The sequence below is a fragment of the Ictidomys tridecemlineatus genome, chromosome 11, assembly GCF_052094955.1.
Source record: "Ictidomys tridecemlineatus isolate mIctTri1 chromosome 11, mIctTri1.hap1, whole genome shotgun sequence".
NCBI classification, from domain to species: Eukaryota; Metazoa; Chordata; class Mammalia; order Rodentia; family Sciuridae; genus Ictidomys; species Ictidomys tridecemlineatus.
Window position 1 is genome coordinate 21340143 of NC_135487.1, and position 23054 is coordinate 21363196.

The 23054-nt window shown below is 37.7% G+C and overlaps 1 protein-coding gene across 2 annotated transcripts in view; it reads left to right on the forward strand.

Annotated features, from left to right (window-relative positions):
• The window catches only part of Zcchc17 (zinc finger CCHC-type containing 17), a 50963-nt gene that overhangs the window by 24538 nt on the left and 3371 nt on the right, over positions 1–23054 (forward strand). The window contains exons 2-6 of one of the 2 annotated variants that reach the window (XM_040288268.2): positions 1134–1302; positions 10812–10912; positions 12429–12520; positions 16142–16242; positions 18332–18477. In XM_040288268.2, the coding sequence (XP_040144202.1) occupies positions 10832–10912; positions 12429–12520; positions 16142–16242; positions 18332–18477 (420 nt within the window). In that variant the 5' untranslated portion in view covers positions 1134–1302; positions 10812–10831. The remainder of the gene's footprint in view (positions 1–1133; positions 1303–10811; positions 10913–12428; positions 12521–16141; positions 16243–18331; positions 18478–23054) is intronic. The other variant, XM_005317725.5, reaches the window with a different exon arrangement.

A 23054-nucleotide genomic window follows, 5' to 3' on the forward strand; every position in this document is an offset into this window, starting at 1 on the left:
AAAACCCCAGCCCCGAGATTTAAATTTTATTTTTTTTAACTAAACTTAAAATAGCCATGTAGGTAGTGAATAACATAGTAGATAATGCAGCCCTATACAATTTTAAAGTTTTTTTTTTTTTTGCTGTATTCTGTTCACCAGCACTAAATTATATGTTTGAGAGCAGAGATTATTTAGTGTTACACTTTTAATGTTCCTTGTTTATGGTGGAAACTCAAATATATTTAGCAATAACTAGGCATTGGTGGCACACATTTGTAATCCCAGCAGCTTAGGAGGCTGAGGCAAGTAAATCACAAATTCAAAGCCAGCCCGAGCAACTTAGTGAGGCCCTAAGCAAGGTTCAATCTCCCTGGTACCAAGAAAAATGTGTGTGTGTGAGTGTGTGTGTGTGTATACATATAAATGAATTTATAGATTAAATATGAATCTATTTCTATGTTTAACAATTAATTGAATTCAATTTAGCAAAAAGTGCTTTTTAAATTTTTTTTTTCTTTTAACTTCCCAAGTAGCTGGGATTACAGACATGTGTCACTACTGCACCCAGCTAGTAAATAATTATTGAAGTCCATCTTCTAGTTATCTTTTCCAGTGGTAACCCAGAGATTTAAAACCACAACAATTCCTGCTGCCCTCAGATTGTTCAGTCTAGAAATATAAATAAATTACAGTGGCATAATAAAAATGAGGGAGTGTGCACTAAGTTATGGAATACTTAGACTTTTCAGATGAATCAGGGCCTAGTATAGTGGTATTCAGTAATTCTCATTGAATGAAAAAACGAACTGTCCCAGCTTTGCCCTTTACTGGTTTCTTGACTTGGGCAAGTTGGCTAGACTTCGAGCCTCCGTTTCCTCATCTGTGAAATGGGATATTACAGACTCTGAGTTCTTTGACTGACAGGAACATGTTTTATTCATCCTTGAATCTATTTCTGCCTATAATATAGTGTGTGTTAGTAACTGTTTGAATGACTCTGTAGTCCTAACAGATAAAGGGTATGAGAAATCACTTTGATTTAGGTACTTACATTATTGATATATACCATTTTTTTTTTTAAAGAGAGAGAGGGGAGAGAGAGAGAGAGAGAGAGAGAGAGAGAGAGAGAATTTTTAATATTTATTTCTTAGTTCTCGGCAGATACAACATCCTTGTTGGTATGTGGTGCTGAGGATCGAACCCGGGCCGCACGCATGCCAGGCGAGCGCGCTACTGCCTGAGCCACATTCCCAGCCCCTATACCATTGATTAAAGATGATTTACTTGAAAAATCTGGACAGGGAATTCAGAGTCCCAAAGGTAAAGGGACCATCATTTATTCATTCATTCATTCATTCATTCATTCATTTATTTGTTTGTATATGGTGCTGAGGATTAAATCCAGTGCCTCACAAGTGCTAGGCAAGCGCTCTACTGCTGAGCTACAATTGCAGCCCCGAGACCTTTTATTTTGGCATTTTTGGTTGCAGCTATACTGTAGTTATTTGAAAGTTTTATCATTTTTCTTTATTGCCAATGGAATTAATATGTTAAGCCTAACATAGTTGGGAGAATTTTTTTTTTAATTTGTTGGTACATATATATTTTCCACAATAAATTTTTTTATTGGTGCATTAAAATTATACATAAGGGAGAATGGTTTTTAAGGGGACTGTAGAAGGCTTACTGTTTCTCTCATATGATGATTGAACAACTAGTGCTTTCCATCTTGTCAGGATTGGTTTTCTCCTTTCTTTTACCAGCAGACATTCAGATGGGACTCATTTTGTAAAGTTCATGTTAGGTTTATTGGACATGATGATGAACTTGATGTGCCCTTTGAGCATTTGTGGCTTCTTGTCCAAAATCTAGGCATGGGCCAGGTATGTACCAGTTGTCTAGCATGCCCAAGGTTCTGGATTCAATTCCCAGCACTACAAATGTGGGGAGGGAGAGGAATGGGGCAGAAATCTAGACACAAACTGCTTCCCTGTCATGCGATATGGTAAGCAAAGCATTTTTGTTTGCTTTTGTTTCATCCTGGAGCATTAATTAATTAATCAATTCTACTAACATAGAATTGGTATGTTTCCACTATTTTTAGGTGAATTCATCCTTTTCATTTTGTAATTGAAAGGCGAACCTACATGGTAAACCTACTACATGCCTAGGCTACATATTTTGACATAGCCTTGTTCCTAGGACCATGAAGAGCAAAACATGAGGTTAAATCAGGCATAAGATAAAATCCTACAGTTGAGAGAGTAAACACCAGAGGGATGAGGCTGGTGTCAGCCAAACAGTGCATTTGGTTTTGCAGAGAACTTTATGATAAAACAAGCGGGAAGAGTACATTCTAAAATAATGATAAAAGGTATAGTACGATGACTACATCCATCATAACAGTCGTACAGTGTCATTATCAAGCACTGTGTTATGTACGGTGAATAATTACATGTGCTGTACTTTTATAGGATTAACAGCACAGTAGGTTTACACCAGCATCACCAAAACATGTGAGTAATGCACTTTACTATGACATCACTATGCATTAGGAATTTTTGGCTTCGTTATAATCTTTTTTTTTTTAAATATTTTTCCCTTAGTTGTTGATAGATCGTTATTTTATTTATTTATACATGGTGCTAAGAATAGAACCCAGTGCCTCACACATGCAATGCAAGTGCACTACCACTGAGCCACAGTCCCAGACCTCCTTTATCTTATGGGACCATTATTGTACATGCAGTCCATCATTGACTAAAATAACTATTTACATAGCATTTACATTGTATTAGGTATTATAAATAATCTAGAGGTGCTTTAAACTATGGGGAGGGAGCTGATGGTGCAGCTCAGTGGCAGAGTTTGTGGTTAACATGCACAGGTGTGCACCCCCCACACACACACACAAAAATATATATATATATGGGAGAATATGTGTAAGTTCTTTGCAGATACTATACCTTTAAGACACTGAAGAATTTGGTATCCAAGGGGGTCCTGGAACCAATACCTTACAGTTACTGAAGAACAAAACCCAAGGGACAACTGTCAGCCTTGTAATTTTGAACAAAATTTATAAAACTCTGGACTATTTTCTCCTATGAATATGAGTGAGAGTTGATATGAAGATTCAAAGAGTGGATGGATATGGTTTACCTAGAAGGGCACCTAGGACCGAATGAAGGGGCCCTAAATATACACATAAATATTGGTGTCCTCTATTGTATCTATACACTTAATTCAACTCTCCATGGTGTTTTTGTAACAACTGCCTTCTGAGAATGAATCTGTGGTGAATCCCTCATGCAGAGTATGAGATTAGCCATAGATAAAAATAAAGCAGGTAATTGCCTATAAACCTGTAAGTGAAGATACGGAGCACTCTGATGAGATAATGTGCGTGTATTTCATGGAGAAGGAATTGGAGGGCTAGGAGTATGACTTCAGTGACACCTTGGATTCTTTTTTCTGGGGGGGGGGGTTACCAGAGATTGAATTCAGGGGCACTCAACCACTGAGCCACATTCCCAGCCCTATTTTGTATTTTATTTAAAGACAAGATCTCACTGAATTGCTTATTAGCACCTCGTTTTTGCCAAGGCTGGCTTTGAACTTGTGATCCTCCTGTCTCAGCCTCCCAAGCTGCTGGGATTTTAGGCATGTACCACTGTGCCCATCTTGAGATCCTAGATTCAATCCCCAGCACTGTGTAAAAATAAAGAAAGAAGGAAAGGGGATTGGAAAGGAATTGTAGTTTACGAGACTAAATATTAATTGACTACATCATATTCTAATGAGACAGATTTATGAACAGGAAGTCAATTGACAGTCTAGAACATAATACAAGAGAGGCTGAGAGTCTGAAGTTGGCATGATGATAGGCTCTAAAGAGGTGGATTCTTCGCCCCCCTACTTCTCCAATACTCCCATCCCACCAAATATTGGATATTGAAGCCAGGTTGCTCTAACACAGAGCTATATCCCCAGCCTTTTTATTTTTTATTTTGAGACTGGGTCTTGCAAAATTTCAAAAGGCTGACCTTAAACTTGCAATTCCCCTACCTCAATCCTGAGTCACTGGGTTTACAGGGATGTCCACCACTCGCCATCAAGATGGATTTTTTAATGAGGAAGTAATAGTCCATTAAACTTTGACAGAATGGAGATGTCTTTCAAAACATTTGTTTCCTTTTTGTTCTGATTCAGTCGAAGCAGAACTGGGAATTTGGCTGAGCAGTAGTGTGCTTGTCTAGAATGCACAGAGCCCTGGGTTTGAACCTCAGCACAACCAAAAAAAAAAAAAAAGGAAAGGAAAAAAGAAGCCAGGTCTATGACCATACCACCCTAAACATGATCAATCTCTCTGATTCTTTTGAAGCAATTTCTTTCTTTCTTTTTTTTTTTTTTTAAAGAGAGAGTGAGAGAGAGGGGGACAGAGAGAGAGAGAGAGAGAATTTTAACATTTATTTATTTTTTCTTAGTTCTCGGCGGACACAACATCTTTGTTGGTATGTGGTGCTGAGGATCGAACCCGGGCCGCACGCATGCTAGGCGAGCGCGCTACCGCTTGAGCCACCTCCCCAGCCCTGAAGCAATTTCTTTTTCTTTTTTTTTTAAAGAGAGAGTGAGAGAGAGAGAGAATTTTTAATATTTATTTTTTAGTTGGTGGACACAACATCTTTGTTGGTATGTGGTGCTGAGGATCGAACCCAGGCCACACGCATGCCAGGCCAGCGCGCTACCGCTTGAGCCACATCCCCAGCCCATCTTTTGAAGCAATTTCTAATCATTGATCTGATTTTTCAGGTATTTGATACTTGGGACAACTGATAGGTTCTTTTAGAACCTTCCAGGCATAAAAAAAGCATGTTGTCATAAATTTTTTTTAATATTTATTTTTTATTTTTTTATTTATTTTTTTAGTGAGAGAGGAGAGAGAGAGAGAGAGAGAGAATTTTTAATATTTATTTTTTAGTTTTTTAGTTCTCGGCGGACACAACATCTTTGTTGGTATGTGGTGCTGGGGATCGAACCCAGGCCGCACGCATGCTAGGCGAGCGGGCTACCGCTTGAGCCACATCCCCAGCCCTGTCTGTTATAAATTAATACATTAAATTATGTGTCTTTCTCAACCAATCACTAAACTGGTAATCCTGTTTCTATATTTTAGTATACAGTTGTTCCCCAGTATTCATGGGTTCTGCATCCATGGATTCAACCAACTATGAATAAAAATATTGATAAAAATGTTTTGAGCTGGGCACAGCATACCTGTAATCCTGGCAACTTGGATGGCTGAGGCAGGAGGATCATGAGTTCAAAGCCAGCCTCAGCAATTTAGTGAGACCCTGTCTCAAAACAGAACATAAAAAGTGCTAGGGGTGTGGCTCAGTGGTTAAATGCCCCTGGGTTCAATTTCCAACAAATATGTAAAAAAAAAGTTTTCATCTGTACTGAATATGTACAGACATTTTTATTATCATTATTCCCTTAATAACACAGTATGACAATTATTGACATAGCATTTACATTGTATTAGGTATTATGAGCAACATGGAGATAGTTTAAAATATACTGCAGGCTGTGCCAAAGTTATATACACAACAGTATGCAATTTGAGGGATTTGAGCATCTGCAGATTTGATATGGGAGAAGGGTCCTGAAGCCAGTTTTCACCCATATTCTAAGGGACAACTGTCCAAGCATCTTAATTCCTACACTTGAATCTCTGGTTCATACCCCTCCCCTGAGCTACAGACTTACATATGCAACTATCTAGATTGAGGGGTAGACCATGTCCCTTGTTTAACTCACTGTGTAAGCTAAGGTCTTTGGTAATAAGCCATAATGTCTGGCACCCTCCTGTAACTATTACTATATATTTCCTTTTGGTCTGTATTCAAATGAAACAGTTTTCCTATCTCTTCCCTTTATTTGATTTAGGAAAGCAAGCTGAAAGAAACAATGCATGACAATATAGCCTGAATGTTATTTGGCTTATTTTATCAATGAGTTTCTGTCCTATTTATTTATTTATTTGTTTGTTTATTTGTTTATTTATTTATTTTTGTGCACCTTGGATCAAACTCAGGTCTGGAACTCCACTGCTGTTATTCTGTCAGATCCAAGATCTGACAGTGTTGTGTTTTTTTGTTTGTGTTTTGTTGTTGTTGTTGTTTGTTTGTTTGCTTGTTTTTGCAGTGGAGGGGATTGAACCCAGGACCTTGAATGTGCTAGGCAATTGCTCTACCACTGAGCCACATCTGTGCCCCTGAAACATAGTTCTACATAATTTCAATCATAGTGCACAGATCACTTAAAATTGGCTTTTAAACTTTGTTTTGTTTTCTTTTGGATATTGGATTGAACTCAGGGTGAACTCAGGGGCACTCAACCTCTGAGCCACATCCCCAGCCCTATTTTGTATTTTCTTTAGAGGCAGGGTATTTGCTTAGGGCCTCGATAAGTTGCTAAAGCTAGCTTTGAACTTGTGATCCTACTGTCTCAGTCTCCCAAGCCGCTGGGATTACAGTATTTTTATGATTAGAAATAATTCATGCTTATTATAGAAAAATAAGGGGGGGGAATGAAAACAATCATTATATAATATTACCACTCCACAGAGATACTGTTAACATTTTGGTGGGGTTTTTTTTTATGTTTTATTTTGGGTACTAGAGGTTGAACCCAGTGCCTTGTACATGATAGGCAAGTGCTCTGTCACTCAACTATACCCCTCCAGCCCCGTTTTTTTAAAAAATTTTGAATTGAGATAGGTGTCACTAAGTTTATACTCACACTGGCCTTAAACTTTAGATCCTCCTCCTGTGTAGCTGAGATTGAAGGCATGTGCCATGATGCCTGGTTGTGAATTTCTTTTTAGTCAAATATCTATATAAAATTTAATACTGAGATTAATATTATACTATTTAAAATTTGTAGCTTTTTACTCTTAATGACCCTTTAACATTTCCTCATCTTTTGTAACATTTAATGGCATCAGTCTGCCATTCAGATGCACCACATAATCATTTTAAACTGTTCCCAATTTTTCAAGGTTAATGGATGCTTCTAGAAATGCTATTTTACTTGAGAGAGATGCCTGAATCAAAATAATATCATACTTTGGGTTCAGGTGGAAGAAGGACAAGTTATTGATGTCATTATTTCTTTGTGGCCTTCTGTTGTTTTTCCTCTTCAAATTTTCCAATTAGGCAGCTCTGCTCATTACATCATCACAGAGGAAAAATGAAATCTGAGCTACATGAATTTTACCCAATTTGGGATTATATATTGATCTAAAACTAAAAACATAGCTTACATAATATATATAAAACATTTTGGAGACAGAAGTGTTAAATTCAGATAGGCCTTCTGAATCAGCCAATGTAGTGCAAAAGATCCTGTGATTGTGGATAAAAGAAAACAATGGTTTCTAATAGGAGCGCCAAACAGAAAGGGTAGATACTTTGAGTTTTAGGTATGGAAAAATGTAGGGGTGTAGGTATAGGAAAATAAGTCTCCCAAGCAACCTTAATGAGGCAGTTATAAATGATTCCCTGGCTTATGATCATTCATAATAATTTATTTTCTAGAAATAATTTTCTCTATTATTAAAACAAAATGAAGAGGTTAAACTGTAATCATCATTAGAATTTTGGGTCATTTCTTTCCAATTTTTACTTTAAGCATAGGTTTGTAGGGTTGAGGTCAAACCTGGGACCTTGAGCTAGGTGCAGTGGCACCGGCCTGTAATCCCAGCAGTTTGGGAAGCTGGGCAGGATCACTAATTCAAAGCCAAAGCCAGCCTCAGCAACTTAGTAAGAGCCTAAGTAACTCAGTGAGATCCTGTCTCTAAATAAAATATAAAAAAAGGCTTGAGTTGTGGCTCAGAGGTTAAAGCACCCCTGGGTTCAAACCCCAGTAACAAAAACAAAACAAAAAAGAAACAAACAAACAAAACCAAAAACCCCTGGGATCTCACATATGCTTGGCAAGTGCTATACCACTGAGCTACATCCCCAGCTCTAATTTAAATCTTGTAAAAATACTATATAATTGTGTATTATAGTGCTGTTTTTATCATAGGAAAATGTTAGCTGCCTACAGTACTTAACTCATGGTAGGCACACAGTATTTACTAAAGAATGAAACATTGATGTGTTTTTATGTGACCTTTTGAATGGCTCTTCAAGTGACTATACCCTAATTAATTTATCCTTTACCCTTATTTTGGATATTAGGTTGTTTCTAAATTTTCCTGTCTTAATACATTGAGCCTGGTCCCAGCAGGAGGGTTACTTGAAACCCAGGAGTTTAAAGTCAGCTAGGGTAATAGAGACTATCTCAAAAAAAAAAAAAAAAAAAAAGGAAGAAAAAGAAAAAGTTTTCTTAGGACATTTTCAGAAATGATGATGGTGAAATTACTTATTAGAAATCTTGTTTGAGAAGGGCAGAAGCACAGTTAAGAAACATTTTGGCCAATCTTGCTGGGGACTTACAGGGTAAATCTAACTTTGGTGCTCAGAAGCCTCTTGTTTCCCAGTGCTCTTCTTCACTTCCTTCTGGCAGACTCTTGCCATCTGCTGGTAAAGATGAGCACTGGCAGTTTTTTTGTAGTTTATAATTTTAAAAATTTGAAGATGACTGTCAACTGATTTCTTGTATTGATCCCCAAACCAGTTAATTACTTGTGGCAGGACAGGAGACAGTTGGAATACCTTTATTGACTAAGCCTGTGTCTTATGCCCACAATTTTGGGTTCAGTAAGCTTCAGCAAATCACATGGATTGACCAGATTATTTTAGAATGTAGTGAGGGTGGCTCTCCAAGGAAAGGACCTTGGATAGACAGGAAAGGGATATTTCCTATAAATGTTACTATTTTATAATTAAATAGTAACAAAAATAATTTATAATTAATTATTTTTGTTACATAATTTTTATTTATATGTGTGGTATTGGGCAACAAATTCAGAGCCTATGCATGCTAGACAAGTGCTGTACCACTGAGCAGCACCCCTAGACCTATCATTCTTTTAAAGAAGGGAGTGGAATAGTGGAATAACTTTTTTTTTTAAAGAGAGAGAGAGAGAGAGAGAGAGAATTTTAATATTTATTTTTTAGTTATTGGCAGACACAACATCTTTGTTGGTATGTGGTGCTGAGGATCGAACCCGGGCCGCACGCATGCCAGGCGAGTGTGCTACCGCTTGAGCCACATCCCCAGCCCCGTGGAATAACTTTTTATCTTCTTTTTTTAAATTTTTTTTTTAAAGAGAAAGTGAGAGAGGAGAGAGAGAGAGACAGAGAGAGAGAGAGAGAACTTTTGACTTTTGATATTTATTTTTCAGTTTTTGGCGGACACAACATCTTTGTTTGTATGTGGTGCTGAGGATCGAACCTGGGCCGCACGCATGCCAGGCGAGCACGCTACCGCTTGAGTCACATCCCCAGCCCCGTGGAATAACTTTTTATCTTCTTTTTTTAAATTTTTTTTTGTATGGGAGATCAAACACAGTGGCACTTAAATACTGAGCCACGTCCACAGCCATTGTTTGTACTTTATTTAGAGCATTGTTTGTACTTTATTTATGAGTTGCTTAGGGCCTTCCTAAGTTACTAAGGCTGGCTTTGAACTCAAAATCCTCCTGCCTCAGCCTCCTGAGCCTCTGGGATTATAGGCATGCGCCACTGTGCCTTGCATCTATTATTATTAGTAGCTATTGTTCAGTGATTCCTAAAAGTTTATTCTAGCCTTAGTAATATTTATTTTACTTACCTTTAACCAACATTGGATATTGTTATGTTTTAAATATTGTGCTAATTTAATAGACTTAAAATGGTACTGAGTTTATATTTCCCTTTTTCACTTAACATATATCATTATTATTTTCTGTAACTATATTTGAAATAGCTCCTTGTGTTCCCATTTGACAGATTTACCATAGTTTGTCAAGCTATTGATTTTAAATGATTGATTATTTATGGGTTTTTGTTTTTGCAGTGCTGGGGCTCAAACCCAGGGCCTCCTGTGTGTCAGGCAAGTGCTGTGCCACTGAGCCACAACCCCAGCCCCATGATTTATAATTATTATTATTTTTTTTTTGTACCAGGGATTGAACTCAGGGGCACTAGACCACTGAGCCATACACCCAGCCCTATTTTGTATTTATTCAGAGACAGTGTCTCATTGAGTTGCTTAGCGCCTTGCTGTTGCTGTAGCTGACTTTTGACCTGTGATTCTCCTATATCAGCCTCCCTCCCAAGCCACTGAGATTACAGGTCTTTTATTTTTTTAACTTTCATAGATAATAATACTGTAAATGTTTTATGCCCATGGGTTTTTGCCTCTAGTTAAATTTTTTCTTTGGAAAAAAATTTCAAGAGTAAAGATATAAATATATTTATGACTTTGCTTACAAAGAATTTTACCAACTTATATTTCTGCCAGTATTTTTGCTGTTATTTTATCACATATTTACTAACATTGAGCAGTTTTTATTGTTGTTGTTGTTGTTTGTTTATTAATTTGTTTTGTTGCTAGAGATTAGACCCAGGGCCTAGCCCATCAAGCTAAGTAAGCGCTTGCACTACCATTAAGTGGTATCCCTGGCCAAGCAGTATGTTAAAGAATGTTTGCTGGTTAATTAGGTATTAAATTCGATCTAAAATTATTTTGTAGTTGTAAATGAACTTACATTTTTCAATGAAAATTTTTATTTTCCCCTTGCATTCCTCTACCTTTGTTTTCTTTCCCAGTCATTTAGAATATAAATATGAGAAATGCCATCTGATTTATTTTAATTTTCCTTCTTGTGCCAGGTCTGGTCCATCGAACTCACATGTCCTCTTGTCGGGTGGACAAGCCTTCTGAGATAGTAGATGTTGGAGACAAAGTGTGGGTGAAACTGATTGGTCGAGAGGTAAGGTTCTGTGGATAGAAGGGGTTAGGAAAAGCTGATATTTTCTTGAAACTTTATGACAGTGTGTGTGAAAATATTGTTAATTGTGGCTGATAATCTTATTTTAAATCCTATCACAATTATCTGTCTTGAATTTAAATCAGTTTTCCTATCCTGCAAATCCAGAGGGAATGAAGTGAACTATGAGAAAGAGTGTTGTAATAAATGTGTGTTTAAAAAGCTATACTTCTGTGTGCTGGAAAAGAAGAAAAAAGAAAGGGGAAAAAACAACAAGAAAAGAGAAGGAAACTTAAAATTTATGGGTTAGGTCTTTATCACAAATATCAAAGTGTACCTGCCAGGTATATTTCAGTTGGGCCACAACAAAGGACAGAGGGTATTTATAACCATTTTTTCTAATATCTGGCATCATGCAATACAGGAGAAGTGAGAACGATCTCATGTACCCTGTTCATAATAACTCACTGAAGGGCATGAGGGCTGTGGGTATAGGCACACCACAGGAGATAAATGAACATGCGTACATCGTGCTCTTCTACCAGGGAATGACAAGGGAGAAGGACCTGAAAAAGCCTCTTATTCAACAATAATGCTTAATGTGTGCTAGGTTTGGGAGACACAAAGATTGAACCAAATATAAATGATTCTAGCTCCTGTAAGCCTTATGCAGAATATAAGTAGAAGGCACAATTTTTTAAAAGTAAACAAACAAAGTGGGTGTGGGGATGCAGCCTGAAATCTTAGCAACTCGGGAGGCTGAGACAAGAGGATCTCAAGTTCCAGGCTAGTCTTAGCAACTTAGCAAGACCCTGTCTCAAAATAAGAAATAAAAAAGCGCTGGGGATGTGGCTCAGTGGTAGAGCACCCCTGGATTCAATGTCTGATATTCCCCAAAAAAGAGAGAGAAAGAAAGTAAAGTATCACAAGTATTGTATTGTGTTCAAACAATATTTAAGGTAGATTTAGATAAAGTTGTCAGGAAAAGGCTCTCTGAGGAAATGGTGCATGAGCTGAGACCCAAAGGAAAAGGAACCAGTCACTTGAAGAATTGGCAAAAGAACATTCCAGGCAGAGAAAATAGCTTATACAAAGATGCTGAAGTAAAATAAGACATTATGTGAGCTGCAGGAAGCAAAAGAAGACCAACGTGACTAACAAGTGTCCTGCTTAAAGAAGCCCTAAACCAAGTCCAGAAAGAATGTTCTAAAAGAAGAACTTCTTGCAGCTTTTTTTTCTGTCTGGTGACCTCCCCTGGCCATGCATTTCTGAGCAACCTTTTGTGTCTTTCCCCCAGAGGGACAGGAGTAAGAAAAAGATCATTTCCTACAACTCTTCTGCCGTAGTGTCTCCTCTTATGCTTCTTTGTACTTTCAGTGTTCCTAGCTCAGTACCTTGTTCATGAAAGGGTCTTGGTGTTTGTTAGGGTGGTTAAAGCTTTGATTCTTCATTTATTTTAGATTGACAGTCTAAATTATGTGCTTAGAGTTTTTGGTGACTCTTCTTTTGTCTTTTTCAGATGAAAAATGATAGGATAAAAGTATCCCTCTCCATGAAAGTTGTCAACCAAGGGACTGGGAAAGACCTCGATCCCAACAATGTTATCATTGAGTAGGTAAAAGGTTTGGAAAGGCTAAAATCCTACCTTCCAAAGCACAGAAAGCTGTAGTAAATCAGACTGAACTGGGAATTCTACCATTTATAAACTTTATGATGTCAATAAGTTATGCAACCTTTATGATCTTTGGTTTTTAGAGGTATAAAGTGTAAATAGCACTTTATTGCATAGAATTCTAAGATGAAAGGCTAACACAAATCTCATAATGTAGGAGTGCTCCATCTGTGGTTTTGTTTCCTTCCTCTGTTTTTTTTTTTTTTTTTGGCTACTGGGGATTGAACCCAGGGATGCTTTACCACTGAGTTGCTTAGGGCCTTGCCAAGTTGCTGAGGCTGGCTTTGAACCCGAGATCCTCCTGCCTCAGTTTCCCTAGGCATTATGATTATAGGTGTATGCCACTGTTCCCGGCTGCTTACTTCCTCTTAATTTCTTTCTGCTTTTTCCTTGGCTAATGAGCATTCACAAAGTACGGTTATTTGCCTCTCTCCTAGCAGTTTCTTTACTGGGGTCAAAGAAGAGCATTGACCAGATAAGAGAATAGAGTGATCTAGGAGCAAATCCATTGGGATTTAGACTCCTACATCTTCTGAACACAGCACCTTACTTTCATTTGTTCTTCTTTTTTTTTTTAGAATTTTTTAATATTTATTTTTTAGTTTTCGGCAGACACAACATCTTTGTATGTGGTGCTGAGGATCGAACCCGGGCCGTACGCATTCCAGGCGAACATGCTACCGCTTGAGCCACATCCCCAGCCCTTGTTTTTCTGACTTATATTTAGAAATGGAAGATTTTTCCTATCAATCCAGGATAATGTCTGGTGATATGGGAAATTTGTTGTTTTAAATTCTTTTTAGAATTTCTAACTAGGGGTTCTTGAATTCCTAGGTTCTCTTGAGGGATATTAGGGGATTTTTTTTTTTTTTTTTTTTCAGTATTTCAGAAAGTCAACCAAAATCAAACATTTATCTTCAGGTTAACTATGATGTTATTTATTGCTTTTGATGATAAAATATCCTGTTATTTCTCTTAATAATAATTAGATACCTTCCATGGCAGTTATGCCACTGACTAATAAAACATTAGGAAAATTCATAAATGATATTTGAAGGATCTTGGTTGCAAAAAGTGTGGATACCTTTGTATTTATAGTTCTGAGCAAAATCTCTCTGGATATGAAGTGATGTTTATTGAATACATAGTATGTGCTAGGCATTATGGAAGGCAATTTTTGCATATTAGTGCATGTAACTCTCTTGCCTGTTTTTACCCCCTTCAGTACTAGAGATAGAACCCAGAGCCTTGCACAAGTGGTGTAGCCTAGGCAAGTGCTGTATCACTGAGCTCTAGCTCTTAACTATATGCATGTAACTCTCATAACCTACAGAGTGGGCATAATCCCCATTTTATTTTATATTTCTGTTTTCTAGCTTGGTGCTCGATGATAAGTAACTAGTCTCTAGTTTTATGGCAAATTATAGTGGATCAAGGATATGAATCTAGGTCCTGATAATGCTAATGCTCTCTACACCAAAGAATTCTAGCTGCTTCATGTAAATTTTTCATAGTTCTGTAGTTTAGTCTCTAAATATTAACATGTTTGTACTGTTAATTATCGACAAAACTCTTTCTAGTTACAGTAGAAATTTTTACTAACTCAGAAATGTTCTTTAAGTCTGATCCTTACGGATTTCATTATAACAAATTGCTTTTGCTCTAAAGAATTCTATGCTAAATAGACTCATTAAAAAGCAGTGCAGTTTTCCAAAGCAACCCTTAAAATGGTAATATGTAAAACAAGTAAGATAAAAGAGCTAACTCTGTTTCTCAGAAAAAGGTAGGAGAGGTGAAAGACTTTCTGGTTTGGGGCTGTAGGTATCTGTGTGAGGGCTATTTCTAGTACTATCCAAGTTTCTGAAACAGTAGCTTTTGTTATAAAAATGTATCTGTAAGTGCATCCAGGAAAGAAGCACAGTTATAAGAGAAGGATTCTAAGTTTTAAAGTTAGATTTGAATGAAAAAGAACCTAGTTCTGTTCCAACCTAGTATATGACCTTAAGTAAAATCTTATTGGTCAGAAACTATTTTAGTGTCTAGTCTATAGTAAACACTTAATATAGATAGTTACTTGTAGTTATTGTTTTAAATGCCTCATTTTTCCTCTAACATCTGAGATTTTCCTTTTTTAATGTCTATTTTTTAGGGCTAGGGATGTGTGGCTCAAGTGGTAGCGCACTCGCCTGGCATGCGTGTGGCCCGGGTTCGATCCTCAGCACCACATACAAACAAAGATGTTGTGTCCGCCAAAAACTTTTTTAAAATAAATAAATAAATATTAAAATTCTCTCTAAAAGAAAAATATCTATTTTTTAGTTGTAGTTGGACACAGTATCTATCTTTATTTATTTATTTATTTATGGTTATGTGGTGTTGGGGATCAAACCCAGGGCCTCGCCTGTGCTAGGCGAGTGTTCTGCTGCTGAGCCACAACCACAGCCTCACACTTCCTTTTTGAAAGAATGTGTATAACCTATGAAAACAGGGGCCATGTTTTGTCCTTTTTACCTCATATAGTGCTTGATGTGTAGTATTTGTTTAGTTAGTACATTCATTTCCACATTTATTCAACAAACTTAGGCAGCATGAGTGGTTTGCAGAAAGGAATTAGCTGGAAGAGGAAGATTTGATTTCAGGCCATGATGGATGGATTTGATTGCCATTCCTCTTCCCCCAAAAAATCAGACGAGTGGTTATGCAGGGGAGGCATGGTGACAAGAAGAGACCATGAGGTGCTGGTTAAATTTTTATTTTTTATGGAGTACTAGTTATATGAATATGTTCATATTGTAAAAATGAAGTAAAGTATATTCTTAGTACAAATGCTTTTCTATATGCATATTATACTTTGATCAGAAGTTTTAAAAAGTGCTGTGAGAAAGAATTAACAAAGATTAATTCTAGGGCTGAGGATGTAGTTCAATTGGTGGAGTGTTTGCCTTGCATTCACAAAGGCCTTGATCCCCTTACCAAAAAAAAAAAAAAAAAAATTCTAGCTGAGGGCCTCAGGGAAGAAGACTTGATAGATAGTAGCCTCGGAATGTTTAGGTGTACTCAAATGGTGAGTGGGAACATTTCAGAATGGAACTGCCTGGGCAAAAGCAGTGAAATAGTCACATCTGGCCAGACTTATTGTATAAGTAAAAATGAGGCTGGGAAAGTAGTTAGAGACAGACTGTGAAAGACTTTGAATGCCAAGGGAAGAAATTTGGACTTGATTTTCTAGAAAGCCTAGATGGTCTTTTAAATCCAATAGTGACCTGGTGTTATAGAATGGTTAACATGGTGAGTAGTTTTTATATTTTCATTCTCTGTGCATTAGCGAGATGATGCCTAGACTCATTCATAATTGTTAATTCAAAGTCTTGTCCTGAATGGAAAAAATCAGCTATTTCACCTCATTGCGTTCACCACCTGTCTTATTCTGCCCAATGCATGTTCTTCTTTCTTCCTTTTTTTGCCAAAAACAAAATAAAAAACCAACATTCAGCCTAACCTTGAAGTTTCTCTGATGCATCTTTTAAGGAGGCCAACCATCGGTATCTTTTTCATTATAGGCAAGAAGAGAGGCGAAGGCGGTCCTTCCAGGATTACACTGGGCAGAAGATCACTCTTGAGGCGGTCCTGAACACTACCTGCAAGAAGTGTGGCTGTAAAGGTAAGGTGAAGCCTCTGCCATTTCTGTATTTCTCTCCTTATGGATGAAGACCATAGCCCAGTAGTTGTTTAATTTACCATGTTTTAGCCAACTGTGCATGCTTTTATTCCTTCCAGATTTACATCAGAGTGTGTGGCTTGATGCTTTTTCTGTTTACCTTTCTGAATGCTGGCCCTGTGAGATACCCTCATTTTGTACCCACCACTCCACAGCTGATGTCTGACTGGGCAAAGTCCCCTTTTACTATGCCAAGAGGGACAAGAGTGTTTGATTACAGTTTATACTTTAAAATTTAATCTCCAAGAACAACTATTGTTCTGCAAAAATTAAGTGATTTGGAAATACATTCCTTTAGGATCCAAGTTAAACTCTTTCATCTTTATTTCTTTAACTAAAAAGTTCTGAATACAATATCCTTTAGTAATAAAGAATATAAGATAGTCACTTCCTTTTAGCTCTATTTCCTCAGGTTTCTTCTAGTCTTACTCAAATATTAAAAAGCTCTTTCAGCCTGACTTCCCTTGTTGGAGCTATAATGAGAAGGCCTGCCAGCTTCTCATTTTCAGAGTGACCTCAATTTGTCACCTCTTCTCCCTAGCCCTCCATCTAACCATCTTTGTTTATCTTTCTACAACTAGTAGCAGATTTGTGCCCTTGTTGAAGTTGTGGAGTTTAAGCCCCTATTTATTATTAGCATAGAGGGAAGAAGGGAAAAGTAAAATTGAGAGAAAGAATACCTCCTCAGGGGAATTATGGAGACATTCCAAATATTTGGAAAACTCTGTACTATATTCCTTTTTCAGGCACCATCAAGTTTCTGGACCTAGCAGTGCTTGTGTACGTAGCTTTTTTTTTTTTTAAAGTTGTAGATGGACACGATACCTTTATTTATTTTTATGTGGTGCTGAGGATCGAACCCAGGGCCTCACACATGCAAGATGCATGCTCTACCATGGAGCCACAGTCCCAGCCCCAACATAGCTTTTTAATTATCTCATGAGATTCCTCTGTGGCCCTGAGACAGGATCCACCAGAAGTTTAACCAAACTATCTGTGTAGGACACAGCATCTGTTAACAGTCCCTCAACAGCACCGAAGGCTCAGGAAAAGTAGAATCTCCTGCCTTCAACTTGTATACACCAGGCATCATGTTAAAGCAGAAAAGAATACGGAGAGGTGGAATTTGTCCCAGTCAGCAACGATCAGGCCAAAGGTTGTTGGTTTGGGTGCAGCAAAAAGAGCACAGGGCAGAGAGGCATGGGACCTGTAAGAAGTTTTAGCTCTGCGGCTATCTGTGTGACCTTGATATACTTCTTAACTGTAGGCTCTCCCAGTCTGCAAATTCAGGATGTTGGATGTGATGATGTCTAAGGCCCTTGCCAGGCCTGACAATCTGTGAATGTTGAGTGCCTCTAGGTAACTATGCCTGCCTCTCTGTGTATTAGCTTGGATATGAGTGCCCACTTCTGCCAGCTTTCTTCCTTTAAAGCTTGGCCTGCCACTCAGCTCCCTCTGATCAGCATCCTATTCTCTGGAGCAGCCTTTTATTGTCAGGAATAACTTCCCAAACTGATCTTTAAAAATGAATAAGCCTAATGGAGGGCAGCCCAAGCCTGCATCCTCATATACTCTGCCATTTCCAAAGCAGCATCAGTGTTTCCTGTGACTCTTAAGGTCGACTGCTTATTTGGCTGTGGTTGATTGAACAAAGCCATCTTGAGGTGATAGAAAATTTTCTCTGAACTGACTCAATAATATCTCCTGAACCACTGAGCTCCTGTCAAGACCCTCTGGGGAAGATCCACCTGCTGAGAGGAGAGACTCTTTCTCCCTCTCTACCTTTTCTACTTTTCTTTTTTTTTTTTTTTTAATAGTTTTTTTTTCTCAGCCCATATTAGGACTGACTTTTTTTTTTTTAGAGAGAGAGAGAGAGAAAATTTTTTAATATTTATTTTTTAGTTTTTGGCGGACACAACATCTTTGTTTGTATGTGGTGCTGAGGATTGAACTCAGGCCGCACGCATGCCAGGTGAGAGCACTACCACTTGAGCCACATCCCCAGCCCCCGTTTTCTACTTTTCTTCTTCAGGTCACTTTGCAAAAGATTGCTTCATGCAACCAGGTGGGACCAAATATTCTCTGATACCTGATGAAGAAGAGGAGAAAGAAGAGACAAAGTCAGCAGAATTTGAGAAACCTGATTCCATGAGGAATTCTTCCCGGAAAAGAAAAAAGGTGAGTGCTTTCTTGCTTGTATTTATCATACTTTTTCAAGTTTTAAAATGAAGTTGTACTTTTTGCAGAAATTTTAGAAATACTGAAAAATAAAGAAAATCGAGGATCTCCAGTAATCTTTCTACTCAGAAAGACATTTTTTAGTATTTTTAGTATTTTCTAATCTTTTTTAGGTCATAATAAATATATACATGCATATATGTATGTACATATGTGCATTTATACATGGAAACAGAATTATGGTCAAACTAGGTATAGTTTATACTCTAATTTTTCATCTTATTGTCTATTATTTATTTATTTATTTGTTTGTTTATTTATTTTTAGTTGTTGTTGGACACATGCCATTATTTAATTTATTTTTATGTGGTGCTGAGGATCGAACCCAGTGCCTTGCACATGATAGGCAAGCGCTCTACCACTGAGTCACAACCCCAGCCCTTACTTTCTAGTTTTAATTGTTCTTCAAAAATTTGATGTAAGAGCAACACAGTATTCTACCTCATGGCTATATGATTATTAATTTGCTTTGTGATTACTGAATATTTTTTATTACTTACAACCTGAATTTTTGGCTACATCTCATACTATTTTCTAAGCATAGATTCTGAAGTAAGATTACTGAGTTAAGACTTTATACATTTTATAAAATTGCCTTCTAGAAAGTACCTATCTGTCCCCAGAAGTGTAAAACATTATCTGTCTTCACCAAGTTCTGTCTCTTTTTCTACTACTTAGAGCAGAGACCAATTTATAAAATAGACTGTATTGTAGTTCAGAAAGAAACCATGCATCAATAGCATACCTCACTGAAAGGAAGCAAATTCTGCTATAGTTTGATCAGAAAATGGTATACTATGGGGCTGGGGAGGTGGCTCAAGCGGTAGCGCGCTCGCCTAGCATGCGTGCGGCCCGGGTTCGATCCTCAGCAGCACCACATACCAACAAAGATGTTGTGTCCGCCGAGAACTAAGAAAAAATAAATAAATGTTAAAATTCTCTCTCTCACTCTCTCTTTAAAAAAAAAAAAGAAAAAAAGAAAATGGTATACTATGATTTTCCTTTCAGTACTGGGAATTGAACCCAGGGGCACTTTACAATTAAGCTACATCCCCAATCCTCCTCTTCTCATTTTTATCCTACATCTAGTCAGTCACCAAGTCCTGCCAGGGGCACATTTTAAATTGCCTCTCAAAATTCTGTTTCTCCCTCCTACTTCCACTACTACTATATATTTTATCTCCTTACATGTCTTACATTCAGACTATGCAAAAATTTACCATCTTAACTTTTTTTTTTTTTTTTTTGGTAGTCCTAGGAATCAAAACCAGGGCCTCACACATACTGGGTGAATACTTACCACTGAGCTATACTCCCAGCCCCCATCTTATCTATTTTTAAATACATAATTTAGTACTGTAAAATATATTCACATGATAGCATTCCTTGCACAATAATTATAATTTGATGAAGTGCAAGTGACCTGTTTTTTCTTTCATTGCCTTTGTTTTTGGTGTCATACTCAAAAAACCATTGCCGGGTCATGTCATGAAACATTTCCCCTATTTTTCTTCAAAGAGTTATATATTTAGGATTTTGATTTATTCTGAGTTAATTTTCATATTGATTTAAAAGAAGAGTACAAAAAATGATTTTTTCTTTTGGTATTTGAGGATTCATTCTAGGGATGCTTTACCACTGATCCACATACCCAGTCCTTTAAATTATTTTGACCCAGGGTTTTACTAAGTTGCTAAGGGTCTTGCTAAATTGTAAGTCTAACCTGGAACATACAATCCTCCTGCCTCGGCCTCCTGAGTTGCTAGTTGCATATGCCACTGTGCCCAACTGGTCCAAAAGTTTTTTTGCATGTAGATATCCAGTTTTCTTAAGACCATCTATTAAAAAGACTACCCTTTTCCCATTGAATGATCTTGGCCCCCTCATCAAAAATCATTTGACCATATACATGAGGATTTTTCTGGGGTCTTATTTCTATTCTGTAAGTCTCTGTGCCTATTCTTATACCAGTACCCAATGTTTTGATTACTTTAGCTTTATATAGAGTAATGTGAATATTCCAACTTTGTTCTTCATTTTCAAGATCATTTTGATTATACAGGGTCCTTTGTGATCTGTATGATTTTTTTCTATTTCACACGCACATACACAAAAAAATCATTGAGATTTTGATAGGGGTTGCAGTGTGTGAAGTGTCAAACAGCTAGTGATCTGTAGATCACTTTGGGTAGGAGGAATATATGGACATCCCTTCCCCCCTCCTCCATACTGAGGATTGAACCCAGGGCCTTGTGCATGCTTTGTAAGAGCTCTTTCACTGAGCTACATATGTATCCCCTGAATAGACATCTTAACCATATCACGTCTTCCATTTGGGCCTTTAAATTAATTATTTACTTATTTCATTATGGTGCTGGGGATCAAACACAGGGCCTTGCACATGTTAAGCACATGCTTTACCACTGAATTACACCCCTCACCCTTGTGTCTTTAATGTCTTTCAGTAACATTTATAGTTTTCAGTATACAAGTCTTTCACCTCCAGCTGTTAGGTGCTGCCTTTAATACAGACAGGACTAAAAACATCTGCTTTGGGACTCAGCCTGAGTCATGTCCAAGTGCAACCACCTATGCCAGTTGCTTCATCTCAGTCATCCTTATTGAGGTTATAATTTCTTTTCCTGATAATTATGCCCACTTGGTAAATTTGTTGATGAAGGTTTAAATGAGGTTTTAATGCAAAGTACCCAGCCCAGCATCTAGAAAATTACATACTGTATAAATGCTTACTGCTGTTATTCCCCTTTCTCAGTCTTTGCTTTTATTTATTTTATTTTATTATTTTTTTTTTATTTTAGTTTTTAGATGGACACATATCTTTATTTTTTTATTTTATTTATTGATTTATTTATTTGTTTTTAGAATTTTAACATTTATTTATTGTTTCTTAGTTCTCGGCGGACACAACATCTTTGTTTGTATGTGGTGCTGAGGATCGAACCCGGGCCGCATGCATGCCAGGCGAGCGCGCTACCTCTTGAGCCAATCCCCAGCCCTTTGCTTTTATTTTTGTTTTTCTCTCACACTGGGCTGTTGCTCTCCTGTTTCAAGACTATAGAGGAAATGCTCTAGTAACCAGTATGTGTTTTTTACCTCGAGAGAGTCTCAGAGATGTTTGAGCAGTGGCTTCTTTCCAGTGCTTCTTACTTGTCAGCTGTGGACTCACACACCCTTTATTGTTTTTTTTTTAGACAGGGTCTTACTAAATTTCCCATTTTGGCTTCAAACTTGCCATCTTTCTACCTCAGCCATCCAAATAACTGGAATTACAGACCTGTAAGACGATGCTCAGCTTACTCTATTCTCTGTTCCCCTTTGTACTTGAATGCAGTCTAGGACCAGAAGCAGCTTTTAGCCCTCTAGGTCTTCCCCCACCCAACTCTCAACTTTCCTGCTGAACTTCCCCCACCCAACTCTCAACTTTCCAGCTTCTGAAGTAACTGTTCTTTTGTTCTTCTCTTGCTTAGGGATGACTAGTGAAAAAGACACCAGTTGCTGGAGCCTTGGTTGTCTTGTTCAGGCTGCAAAAGCACTTTGGCATTGAGATTGAGGTCTAGGAGAAGACCATCTCCCCAGTCTTCACTAGCTAGAGCCTGTGTTCCAGCTTGCCAGGGTTCTCTAGTGATTCTTCCCTTCTCAACTGGTGTCCTTGAGAGTAAAGTAGAAATATTGTCAAACTCTGTTAGAAAAGACAATGTTCTTGTTGCTTTAACCTTGGTGAACTCATTTTACTTCTGAGTTGCAGTTTTTCCATCTGTAAAATGAGAATAATAATTCATGAGTTTTATCTGAAGATAGTGGCATGCACTTAAATTCTAGCTACTTGTGAGGCTGAGGCAGGAGAATTGCCAGTTATAAAGTCCAGCCTGGGTAACATAGTGAGACACCATCTAAAAAAAAAAAAAAGTCATTTATTTTGACCCCAGCAGATGATGATGATGATGATGATGATGATGATGATTAGGAACTAAAAACTTTGAAACAAGCTGTATGCAGTGGTACACACCTGTAATCCCAGTGACTTAGAAGGCCAGAGCAGGAAGACTGCAAGTTTGAGGCCAGCTTCAGCAACGTAGCAAGGCCCAATTTCAAAATAAAAAATAAAAATGGCTGAGGATGTATCTCAATGGTAGAGTGCCTCTGGGTTTAATCCCCAGAACCATAAGAGAGAAAAAGCAAACAAAAACAAAAAAACTTGAAGCTGGTAGTGCTTTTTTATAAGACAATATTATTATTTCCTTACCCAGACTGGGCCAGGCTTAGAGGGAATTGGTGCCAGACTGTATTTACTTACTTGCCTAGGACCCTACCCTCCATAAGGAGCAGATACTCGTGAGACTCCCAAGCCCTGTGATGGACTCGTGTGGTCTTGCCATCTAGGAAGGTGCATCACCATAAGCCAAACCATCAGTTGGCTAAATCTCAGCTCTTTCCACCCATGCTTGTTATAGTGGGTCCAGGGAGCTTTGTAACTACTCACTACTCCATTGGAGTTA